The sequence below is a fragment of the Brassica rapa genome, chromosome A03 (genome assembly GCF_000309985.2).
Source record: "Brassica rapa cultivar Chiifu-401-42 chromosome A03, CAAS_Brap_v3.01, whole genome shotgun sequence".
Taxonomy (NCBI): Eukaryota; Viridiplantae; Streptophyta; class Magnoliopsida; order Brassicales; family Brassicaceae; genus Brassica; species Brassica rapa.
This window is the reverse complement of record NC_024797.2, coordinates 37,200,311-37,212,755: the sequence shown is the minus strand read 5'-3', so window position 1 is coordinate 37,212,755 and position 12,445 is coordinate 37,200,311. Positions and strand designations below refer to the sequence as shown.

The 12,445-nt window shown below is 37.0% G+C and overlaps 2 protein-coding genes across 6 annotated transcripts; both read left to right on the top strand.

The window, feature by feature from the left end:
* The first annotated feature begins 429 nt into the window (after positions 1–429).
* On the top strand, positions 430–11,932 carry LOC103830632. 5 transcript variants are annotated; one of them, XM_033288501.1, is made up of 5 exons: positions 430–1,455; positions 1,586–1,782; positions 1,936–2,020; positions 2,122–2,225; positions 2,434–11,932. In XM_033288501.1, exon 5 carries the CDS (start codon positions 4,913–4,915, stop codon positions 6,203–6,205), a length of 1,293 nt encoding a protein of 430 aa, XP_033144392.1. In that variant the 5' UTR covers positions 430–1,455; positions 1,586–1,782; positions 1,936–2,020; positions 2,122–2,225; positions 2,434–4,912; the 3' UTR covers positions 6,206–11,932. The 5 variants fall into 5 exon arrangements, with proteins under 5 accessions (XP_033144392.1, XP_033144391.1, XP_033144390.1 ...); XM_033288500.1 differs by having other exon boundaries at positions 430–1,463; XM_033288499.1 differs by having other exon boundaries at positions 433–1,463; positions 1,586–2,020; positions 2,438–11,932.
* LOC117132712 lies at positions 7,464–9,508 on the top strand. Its single transcript, XM_033287539.1, has 2 exons — positions 7,464–7,946; positions 8,231–9,508. The coding sequence occupies exons 1-2, from the start codon at positions 7,464–7,466 to the stop codon at positions 9,506–9,508; spliced, it is 1,761 nt and encodes a 586-aa protein (XP_033143430.1).
* Positions 11,933–12,445: the final 513 nt, after the last annotated feature.

Genomic DNA, 12,445 nt, shown 5'->3' with positions numbered 1-12,445 from the left:
AATAAATTTTTATATGCTATTAAAATCGTTAGCCGTATTTAATGTTATGAAATATGTTAGCAAACTAACAATTAATCTTAAGGTTAACTCGAAAGATATATCTAATTAATATATGGCTAGAATCTTATGTCTTGAATCCCATCCCCTATATATTAATCCTGGAGCATTACAACATGTTTTCGTAGCCACGTGTCATCACGGGAATGATTCTTGGAATTGTTAGAAAAATAAGTTGGTCCATATACTATGATTTTTATTAAACTAACTACCAAATTAATTAATAGTGTACAAAAGAATATTTTTTCTTTCCTTAAATAAAAGCTACGGAATTACCTAATATGGTTAACATATATATGACAATTAATGATTATGAATAATACATATTTGATTAAAAAAATTCTAACCTCTCTCTTTTTTGTTTAATTGTATACTATTAAAAGAAATTAAATAATCACATAAAGCATATAATAAAAACAATTAGATTTTTATTATTTGTTATATTTTGAATTTTTAAAAACGACTATAAATTACTAAAAATGGTAAAAGTCCCACATTAAATTTTTTTTGATCAATGGTTTAACTTTTTTTTCAAGAAATATACAAATGATCATATATCATAGGGGTGGGCGTTCAGATACACGTTCGGGTTTGTATCGGATATTTTAGTATAAAGGTATAGAACCCGTTTGGGTATTTCTATACTTCGAGTCGGGTTTGGGTATTTTATGTTCGGATTCCGATATTTTAGGCTGGGTTCGGATATTTAAATTTTAAAGAAAAAATAAATAAATTATTTATTGTTTAAGTTTTTTGTATCTCTTATAACATAAAGAAGGCAACTCTCTTTTTAGGCTGCCAGCGCAACAAATAGAGCGAGGAGCTTGCGACACCTGTCCTTACATCGCAACTCCGCGTTTCATTAAACAAAAAAAAGAGAATTTGTGGCCTTTTGGATTGAGAATTTGATAATCCATCCCATTACCAGAAACCCTATTCATCCCTTCTCCGCCGCACCTCCGCCGTCACTTGCCATCGTCTGCGCCGGGACATAACACACATCCGTCGTGTGCTTCACACAAGAACCTCTCTCCAACTGCGCGGTGATGAGCACAACCTTTGCACCGCACGATTTCGCGATGGAGCAAATCACATCGACGGTGGAGAATCCTCCGGGACTGGCTGAGGCAATGAGGATATCGGGAGATGAGATCGGAGGCGTGGTCACGTCGGAGACTAAGTGAGAGGAGAGGCCGAGGTGGAGAGACGCATCGCGAAGGCTTCTCGCCCGACGCCATGGAAGAAGACGCGAGCGCTGCGGTGGGAGACTCCGGTGAGCTCCGTCAAGAGGAGATCCAACGGTGGTGGGTATGGATCGGTGGGATGACTATTATCGCCGTTGAGATTCTGCCGTCAGTGTATGGTTTGTCGGTTGCGTATATAAACACACATGACCTGGTGAGAACGTAAGCGGGATCCTTTTCTTTACAAGAAATTAGAGCTTTTGTTATTTGCTTAGGTACCTCTAACTCTACAGATGAACAAATTAATGATTTGTTGTACGCTGATCCATCGTTTCAATCTGCAGGCTATGCTTATCCAAGGGTCAATCAACGTGTACCGTTTTAACACCTTCAGTGAAGGCTCGGTTTATGAGTAAGTGTTTTTGATGTCGCCGGAAGCAATCCGAACTTCAAGTTTGGTGATGCGCCTGTCTCTACTAGGTTCACGGAACATACCGTCTTCGTTGGGCTTGCGGAAACGAGAGAGCCGATCCATGGAAAGGTTTTGGTTCTGCAATTACAACCACCTCATGTTATTTGCCAAGACCAACACTGGTTTTCCATGTTTGAATTGTTTACCATACTTTACAAGAGCTCCATATAATGATTATATATTTCACTGCCAAGTAGCCTTAATAGTTGTTTTGGTTAGCAGTCTTCGTTGGTGAAGTCAGGGGCATTAAAACGATTTACAAAGAAGAGACCCAGAGTACTCAACGTCTCATGACAATCACAAGGAGGTAGATGACAACTCTGCTGTTTTTTAAATTACCCCCATTACGCACAATTGCGACTTGCACGTTTGTTCAAGGATTAAAAACATGGTTTTTGGCCTCTGCAGGCACTCGACAGTCTGCCTGAGTGTATTTGACAACTAAAGGCGCTACTCTGATATAGAACTAAAAATGGTTGTTGAAACAAATATATACCCAAAGTTAGTTGGAGGTGAGAACGAACTCTCTGTTAAACTTTGTACACTAAGGTCTTGGGGTTAAGTTGTGGTCGTGTTCAATACATTAGTGAACAAGTTTTTATAAAAAAGTCTACCCTAAGTTTGAGGAAGCTCCTGATTCACGCTAAGTTGCTATATATTGACGCCTGACCACATTTAAAATCGGCACAATCATCGGTCACATAACCTCTTTGATTGCAGGCAGGCTGTTCATCAACGCTTCTTTTGGTACTCAAATCAGATCCATAGAACATTCCGGTCAGATATAAAGACCGAGAGACACCACTGGCTGGCCGAGTATCATGAGTGGAAAAAAGAGAGGTTCAAGAGATACCAGTGAAGTATAAAAAACCCGGATGGTGACAGATACATACTGCAAACCAGAGATTCTTTTGCATCTTGCAGGGAGATTTGTAAGGTAATTGAATAAGACATGACTGTTCTTATTTTTGGTTTACCAATTTCAGGAACTTATGATCCTAATTTCTGGAACTAGATGGTTTCTTTTGTTTTCTTGCAAACCGATATTGTAATATATTCTAGAGAAACACAGCGTTACATGCTCATTAGAATATATACGAACAGACGAACGAGAAAGAAAGTGGTTCAAATCAGTCTTCACCAAAACTTGGGATTAAAATTAATGTTTTGGGATTAAAATTAAAGTGGCTGATGGAATTTAAGAGAAAACAGAGAAATGAGACACACCTAATATAACACTCAAATGATTTATTTGGGCACAAGTAACTGCTATGTGTTGGGAACTTTTAGTGACGTTTGATCCTTCAATGTAAAAGCAAAAAAGATGCGCATTTAGGGGTTTTGGGTGATCCACCTTCTCTTATTCTCAAGTATCACAAATGTGAAAGTGGATTTAAATTTGATATACCCAGATGAACATAATTTCATAACTGTCATAGTCATAGTGGTACAAAAAGAAATTTCTAACATTAATCACTTTTTCATAATTATATATGTATATATTTGTGGTTTAATTTTTTTTTTAAAAGACAAATTTGTGGTTTAAATATTGTTTGGAATTCACAACTCTAACCCAACTAGGAAGAGAGTTAAAAGGGTATAAACAAACTCTTTAATCTTCAAAACTTAATGATTCTAAAACCAAACGAATTTTAAATCAATTGTAAACTTAACAATTATTTTACATAAGAACTTAAATAACCAACATAGAAGAGTATTTCGATCATAATTAAAATTTAATTGAATTTTATCATCTTGCTCACAATTATATATATATAGGATTTTCAGCTGTAAAAACAATAAATTGTGAGTTTTAATCATTTAAATGATTATAAGTTATATAGGATTATAAAACGAATTGTAAATGATTAAAATTGTTAAAAATATATATCTTTTCTTCCCCATATTATGATATTATCATTTTTGCATTAAAGTGTCGCTTTGTTGATATGTGACCATAAGAAAGTATCTCTATTTATCTCTACATCATAAATAATCTTTGTAGCTAACAATACATAAAATAGTTATGGTTTTCTATTACCATTTTGGTTTAGCCTAAACTTTGGTAGTAAAAAAAAAAACAATTGCGTTCATTATTTTTCAAAATTTTGTTGATGTGAGTATGAAGAAACAACATAAATATATATTTTAAAATATAATAATACATAAATATACAACCTAACATGTTATTTATAAATATTAAACAGTAACAATTAGTATCATATTTTTATGCTACTTGCCTATTTTTTCTTTTTTTAAAAGATAATAAATTAGCTTTTAATTTCAATTTTTTTAAATTATTAATTTTAAGAAGAAATGTATTAAAACTCCATTAAATTCAAGAAATAAAATATTGTGAAGAAAGTAAAATAATTATATTTTTATGAATTGTTTTAATATAGTAACAAATGTATAATTTCTATGAAAGTAAAATTTGTAGTGAAAATATAATATAAATAAACCAAAGTTTCATTAAATTTTTAAATAATTTTACTATTTTGTTTCTTTGCTTACCCGCCCGTAGGGGGGGTCCGACCCTAGTTTAAAATATATTTTAACTTAACTGGTTTTTTTTTTAATTTTTAAAAGATTAAACTATTAATAGGTTTGGAGATAAAACTTTTAAAATAGAAAGACACTAATTTAGTTGTTGTTTTGAAATTTTAGATGCAATTTTTGTTAATGCAAGAAACAAGAACTTGATATATATTTTAAGTTAGTAGCAAATGATTTTATCCATAATTATATGTATATTATCTAATTTTGAGCAAGAATAATCATTAATAATCGTAGAATCAATCAAAACCCTAGCCGCTTTAGAGATGGCGACAGAGATGGCGATTTCCAGATCTAGTTGATCTCGACGTCGATCCAGTCTCAACGCGCTCTTGACAGCTTCCTCTCCGGCACAAGGGAGATTATCCCACACTCCTTATGGCCTCCTTGGATTCGCAGCAACGGAGGAGAAAGCTCCCTGACGTATTTCCCAAGATATTGATTCTGTTCTCTGATCGTTTTCTGTAAATACACTCTTTGGTGTATTTTATTGATCTCTGCAGTCCAATCATCGTTCTCTCCGTGGTGCGATCTCAAATCTCAGTATTTGCTGAGATCTCAAGCTGTGATATTTCAACTCTCAGTCTTTGCTGAGTTTTCGTCCAAGACCGTAGCGACGGTAGGTAATACTCCATATCGTCATATGGGGTTGTCATTTCGTAACAAGTCGGCTCATCATGCGGACATCAAAGGCAAGGGGATTCTTTATGAAGACGATGATGCGCCAATCAAGTTGGTAGATCGAGATGATTCATTTGCTATTAAAAAATTTGGCTTGACCTTGATCGGAGAGGTCTTAAACCCGAAGAAACAAAACATCGAGAAGCTACTGCAGACGATGCCTTCACAATGGGGTCTGGCAGAGAGAATCACGGCTAACGATCTAGAAAATGGAAAGTTTTTGTTCAACTTCACAAATGAGGAGGATCTTAACTATGTTATGGCAAATGGGCCGTTCCATTATAACTTTTGTATGATCGTTTTGGTCCGGTGGGAACCTATCGTTCATGACGACTACCCGTGGATCATTCCGTTTTGGGTCCAGTTGATCGGGTTTCCTCTCCACCTGTGGACAGACAGGAACCTAAAGAATATAGGCCGCATAATTGGTCATATTGATACTATTGTGCTCACGGAAGGACATATGCTTATTGATGTTGACTCACGACATCCTTTAAAGTTCTCCCGGAAGCTCGAATATGAAGGTGATGAGGTCACGATCGAGATTAAGTATTATAAGCTATTTAAACACTGCACCACTTGTGGTATGCTCTCACATGAGAAAGTGTATTGCCCCTACATCGAGACCAGACAATCCTCAATGGAGCGTTCAGATGTATTCACACGTATGCAGTTACCGGCGCATCAAAGTGTCCGTGATACTCAAGGTAAGGATCATAACTATCATCAGTCTTCGCTGATGAAAAGAGAGATGTATTCTCGCAACTCTCGTGAGGTTGAGACAAGGCCGGACCTGCGTAATAGATTACGTGAGAGTCACAATAACTACCCTCGGTCATGGGAGAATGATCGACGTTCTGGAAGTCATGCTGATAGGATTATCAGGCGCAAATATGAGTACCAGAGGAGTGATAGGTATGGTGGTGGACGTGCACGTCCAGGGCCTTATGATCGCAAAGAAGGTCAGTCATGGCAAGCTAAATCAAACCCTATTAACATAACAAACGTGGAGCAGAACGGTGATGGGGTGACCGTTAAGAACAATAAGATTGTTCCATATGAACATCTCTCCGGCGCGGGATCTCTGGCTCCTTTGAGCCTTGGTGATGATCTGTTGAGCAGTAAGGAAAATAAAGAGAACTCAACTGGTACTAGGAAGCTGGAAAGTGCCATTTTCACTCCGTCACGATTGGGATCTACAGATAACGTGACGGTTCGGAGTGGGGCTGTCGACGTGGCGGATGGTCATAGATGATCAGATTATTGGAGCTTTAAGTGACATGGAGCTTGTGGATCAACAGGGTAGCGGATTGATGGATACTGATGTTAATGAAGATGATCTCTTGGGTGTTGAACTTATGGAGATGGAAGGAGATGATCCATTGAAAGCTGATCGTGTTAATGCTGACTTCACAAAGGTGATGGGTTCAATTGATGAGAAAAGGACGTTGAAGCACAAGATGCTTGGCGTCAGGAGAGGTGCCCCGTTGGCCCGTTGGGTAGCTCAAGCCGGAAGTTCGAGATCCTCCATCGGGGTTCTCCAAGCAAACGCACGGATCGTTCTGATTCACTTGTATCAGAGAGAGCTGAGAAGTCGAGACGATACCGGTCAGGTTCAAAAAAGGAATCAAACGGTTCCAAAGGTGATGTTTCCAAACGTGATGGTTCGATGAGTTCCAAAAACTCATCACACCGATATCAATGAGGACACTCAGTTGGAACTGTCGAGGGATTGGAAACAACCTCACAGTTCGACGCCTTACGGAGATGTGTCAGAAGCATCGTGCAGGACTCGTGTTTCTTTCTGAGATGAAGAACATGAGGCTGCTGTTGCAAAACATTCAGGCCGACTTAGGATTTGATCACTTGTTTACCGTTGAGCCACTTGGTCTTAGCGGAGGTTTAGCTATTTTGTTTATGGACGAATTCCAAGTTAATTTTTTATTTTCAAATAACAGAATGATTGACATTGAGGCAGTCATTGATGGAATAAAAGTTTTCATGACGTTTGTTTATGGAGACCATGTATTAGAACGTAGGGAACAAGTATGGGAACGTTTTACGCGTTTCTCGACAATACGAAATGGACCTTGGTTCATGATAGGTGATTTTAACGAAATAACGGATCACAGTGAGAAAGAGGGAGGACGAAAGCGCTCTGATAGCTCCTTCTTGCCTTTCAAGCAGATGCTAAGCCACTGCGGAATGCTGGAGTTTCCATTTACTGGGAATAAGCTTTCATGGGTTGGGAAAAGATCAGGAGGAACAACTGTTAGATGCAGATTGAATAGAGCAGTGGGTAATGAGGATTGGCATGTAAAGTTTCCTCACACCGCGACAAAGTACCTTAGGCTGTGGGGATCGGATCATCGTCCGATCCTTGCGGATATTCTCACAAAGCCAGTCAGGAAAAAAAAATTAAATTTGATAAGCGTTGGCTGGATAATGAGGAACTAAGGAAAGTCATTCTGGAAGGTTGGAAGTCAGAGGATCTGCCTCCCAAAGTGAATATAATGGAGCATATTGCTAGCTGTAGGAAAGCTTTGAGTCAATGGAGGAGACAAAACAATGTGAATTCGGCAAAGCTAGTCGAGGAACTCAAGGAGAAGGTGGAGGGACTGTATTTGAATGATGATGCTACTATAGAGGAAATATCTGAAGCTCTGAAGGAACTATGTACTGCTCTTAAGGCAGAAGAGATGTTTTGGAGACAGAAAAGTAGGGTCCTCTGGTTAAGGGAAGTTGATAGGAACTCGAAATATTTTCATGCGTTGGTGAAGCAAAGAAGAGCAAGGAATAGGATAACGCAACTCCTTGATGGAAATGGAAATATGGTGGATGATGAGGAGGGACTAGTAGTCATTGCTACTAGCTATTTTAGGCAAATATTTGAATCTTCTAACCCCGAGGATGTAGCTGAGACGCTATCAGAGGTTCCAACAACGATTACCGGGCCAATAAATGCAGATCTTACAGCCCCAGTAACTGAATGGGAGGTAAAATTAGCGTTTTTCGCTATGCATCCGGAAAAAGCCCAGAACCAGATGGAATGACAGCTCTTTTTTATCAAAAGTTTTGGGATATTGTCAAAGATGACTTAACTCATATGGTTAATCAATTTCTTTTTGAAGGAACAATGGCACAGGGCCTTAATGACACGAATATTTGCTTAATCCCTAAGACGACAAAGCCGAATGAGATGAAAACATTTAGACCTATCAGTCTATGTAATGTCAGCTACAAGATAATATCTAAGGTGTTATGCCAAAGATTGAAGTAGGTTCTTCCACAGAGAATATCAGAGACTCAGTCAGCCTTCGTTGCTGGTAGACAGATTACGGATAATATCATGATAGCTCGGGAGATGTTCCATGCTTTGAGAACTAAGCCGGGAGGAAGGGTTAAACGAATGGCCATAAAGACTGATATGAGTAAAGCATATGATAGGATGGAGTGGTCATTCATTGAGGCAGTCATGAGAAAGATGAGCTTTTCTGAAATGTGGATTGACTGGATTATGCGATGCATTACCTCGGTCAAGTATAAAGTCCTCATGAATGGAGAACCAAGGGGAAACAATGTCCCTGGGAGATGTTTACGACAAGGAGATCCTTTGTCTCCTTTCATATTTATTCTTTGCACGGAAGCACTCGTTAGCCTTCTTAATCAAGCAGAGAATCAAGGGAAGATAACGGGGATGCGAGCCGCTCGCGCTTGCCCCTCGGTATCCCACCTTCTCTTTACTGATGATAGCATTTTCTTCTATAAGGCGGAGCCCCGTGAATGTGAAGAAGTTATGAAAGTAGTAAGGAAATATGAGAAAGCATCAGGTCAACGCATTAACTTTGACAAATCCTCATTACTCTTTGGTAAAAGGGTTCCAGCGAATGATAGGCAGCAGATCAAGGATACTCTTGGTATACAAAACAAAGGCGGGATGGGCTCATATTTAGGAATCTCAGAGGACATTAGTGGTTCAAAGTGTAAATTATTTTCTTTCTTAAAGGAGAAGCTCCTACATAGAGTGAATGGCTGGACTGGTAGATGGTTATCGAAGGGTGGAAAGGAGTTTTTGATTAAATCGATATTGCTAGATCTTCCGACCTATGTCATATGCAGCTTTCTACTTCCTTTGGAGATATGTGAGAACCTAGCAAGTGCCATTGCACAGTTTTGGTGGAGCTCGAATCCTCCGAAAAGAGGAGTTCATTGGGCAAAATGGGAAAAGATGTGTGCACCTAGAGAAGAGGGAGGAATTGGTTTCCGTATGATCTATGAATTTAATCTAACTCTTCTAGCTAAGCAGCTTTGGCGACTTGTGCAATTTCCGGATTCACTAGTAGCGAGAGTTCTCCGAGGAAGATATTACCGTCTCAGTTCGCCGTTGCGAATAGGCACTGCAGATACCCCATCTTATGTATGGACAAGTATAACTGCCGCGAGGAAGCTACTACTTTTGGGCATTAGAAGTAAGGTGCATTCAGGGTACGGAATTAATGTGTGGGAAGATCTTTGGATCCCTTCGACGCCAGCTAGACCGGCTCGTGCCAGGGTCTAGCAGTGAACCCAAAGATGATCGTAAGCAGCCTTATTAATCATGTTACCAAGGAGTGGGATGTTCGACTACTGGAACAATATGTAGCTCAAGAGGATATCCCGATGATTCTGAGTTTGGCCATTAGTCCTACCCATCGACGTGATACATTTTGCTGGAGTTACACAAAGAATGGACAATATACTGTCAAGTCGGGCTATTGGGTTGCTACAAACTTGATGAGAGATGAGGAGGATTTAGAAGTTCTACAACCCAGCATTACAAAACTTCAAGGTTTTGCTTGGAAGGTGAATGCGCCGCAAAAGATCTGTCATCTTATATGGCAATTAATATCAGGACAGGTAGCAGTAACAAGGAACTGGTACGCCGTAACATGCGATGTGACAATTATTGCCCAAGATGTGGAGCGCTAGAAGAGACCGTTACTCATGCTATCTTTGAGGGTCCACCGGCCTTACAAGCATGGGAGTTATCATCAACACCGTCGAGCTCTGAGATCTTCCATGTACCAAGTATTTATGCTAATATGGACTACCTTTTTTGGAGAAAGAATAGTATTCTGGAACCAGAAAATGATAGAGATCCTTATCCTTGGATAATTTGGTATATTTGGAAAGCTAGGAATGATAAGTTGTTTAGAGGCATAAACAGAGATCCATTGGAACTAGTCAGGTATGCAGAGAGTGAGTGTCAAGCTTGGTACAATGCAAGAGACTATGTACCGGTTCCGCCAAATGTACAGATTATTGACGAACCACAAGCCGTAAGCTTGGGTAATATCTGAATGGTGGATGGTTCATGGACCTCCACAGCTCAATTTAGTGGAATGGGATGGGTCTGGAAGGATGCAATGGGGAAGATACAACTCATGGGGTCAAGGAACTTGCGGAGAAGGAAGACAGCGTTACACTCAGAACTGGAAGCGCTAAAGTGGGCAATGGAGAGCATAATACAACACTCGACTTGTCAGAGGTTTGGGACGGACTGCAAGGATCTGATTGTGATGATAGAGCAGCCACAAGATTGGCCCAACTTCTCAACTGAGCTGGAAAACATTCAAACTCTTCGGTTGTGTTTTTCGGACTTCAATATCACTTACTTTCCAAGGACGCAGAATGAGATTGCGGATTCGTTAGCTAGAAATGCACGTTCTTTTCATAGATCCTTATGTTTTATTGGTTGTTCTATTCCGGTCTGGCTCCCCAGACCACCTCAAGTTTGAGTAAAAGAATAGCCGTTTGCCGTAAAAAAAAAAAGAATCATTAATATAAATATTTTGAATAAAATGAGAGAAATAAACTAAAATTATAGAGTTAAGTATACTTATGTTTGGTTATCTTCGGATATCCATTCGGGTTTGGATATTACCCGTTCGGATTCAGATATTTACCCGAATTGGTGAAATAAATAATTTTTTTTGTTATTCTAATTAGATGATTTTTAGACCGAGCTGGTTAATATATACTAGACAAATATTTGTATTTCGAGTCTGCAATTATATTCTATACATCTTGATATATTAGATTTGAATATTAATCTGTTAATATTTTCCGGTGATTTTTTTTCAAAATTTTGATTCTTAGATATGTATATGGAGTCAAACTAATTTTTACAGATGCCCATTTTTTTAATTGACACTTATGTAATTCACTGAATTCATAAAATAAGTTAAAAAGAAACTTAACTCATATCAATGAAGCAAAAACGAAAACGAAAACACAGTTCTATAGAGGTAGAAAATGAAATCACTTATGGAGAGTCAATAGTAAACAAATCGAGAGCATAAAACCTAATTCCCTTTCGTCATTATACAATCGATGTTGCCTATTTGGTTTTGGTGATTTGTGTCAGCTGCAAAACTTCATTTCCTTTTGTGCATATGAAGTCTTAAAAACAATTAAAATGAGATATAATATGTTAACTTTTCAAGAACGATGATATATTTAAGAGACCAACATTTGTATTTATCATTTTATAATCGATAAAGATTGTTGTGTTGCATAATGTTAAAATTATTTCATAAGCAAACATAATTATAAGAACTCACCCGCGCGCTAATATATATTAATAGAGTAACATTGGGGGAAGAGTAACCTTGCCATCCCCTATATATTAATATAGGAACATTTAAAAAGTTATAACATGTAGTTTGTACTAATTGAAAAAACGCCATGCTGAGTTGTCACGTAATTGGAATGTTAATTTTCCTTTTGTGGCGGCTTGAGAATCAATTGAGAATTTTGTTAGTACAAAATTAAATTTCTAAGGAATGTTATATTATATAGTATGTCCATTGTCGACCATTCATTTATCAAATTGAAAGTATTATATATTCTTTCCTTAAATAAAATCAACGAAATTACCTAATGTGATTAAGATATATATGACAAATAATGATTTAAAATAATAAAATATTTGATAACAATCTATATACTTTCTACCATTTTTTAATTATTTATTATTAAAATAAATTACACAATTACATTAATCATATAATAAAATTTAGATTATTTTGTATATGTTGAATTTTAAATTTTTCAAACCGATTACTAAAACTGTTAAAAGTCTCACATAAACTTTTGTGATCAAGGTTTAGATTTTTTTCTATAATAAGATACAATTAATATAAAATCATATGAATCAATAATTATATTTTAATAGGTGTATATATTATATATATATATATATTTCATATTGTTTAAATTAAACTATAAAATATGAAAATATGTACTTATATTTTGATATCTGCGTTGAACATATATTTAAAAGTTAATATTTTAATTTTTAAATCTACATTGGTTTTTTTAACTGATTATAAATTATTGAAACCACTAAACATTACATATTAAAAAATTGTTGGTGTAAAATTTTGTTACACAAATATGTAAATAATCATAAAATCATATGAGTAAAAACCTCAACTAATAAATATACATATTA

Bases quoted from the DNA above. Each gene is read 5' to 3' on its own strand.
- LOC117132712 (XM_033287539.1), top strand. From the start codon at position 7,464: ATGGAGCATATTGCTAGCTGTAGGAAAGCTTTGAGTCAATGGAGGAGA. The intron at 7,947-8,230 runs GTAAAATTAGCG...AGATTGAAGTAG, and splicing joins CCCCAGTAACTGAATGGGAG to GTTCTTCCACAGAGAATATC.
- LOC103830632 (XM_033288501.1), top strand. From the start codon at position 4,913: ATGGGGTTGTCATTTCGTAACAAGTCGGCTCATCATGCGGACATCAAA.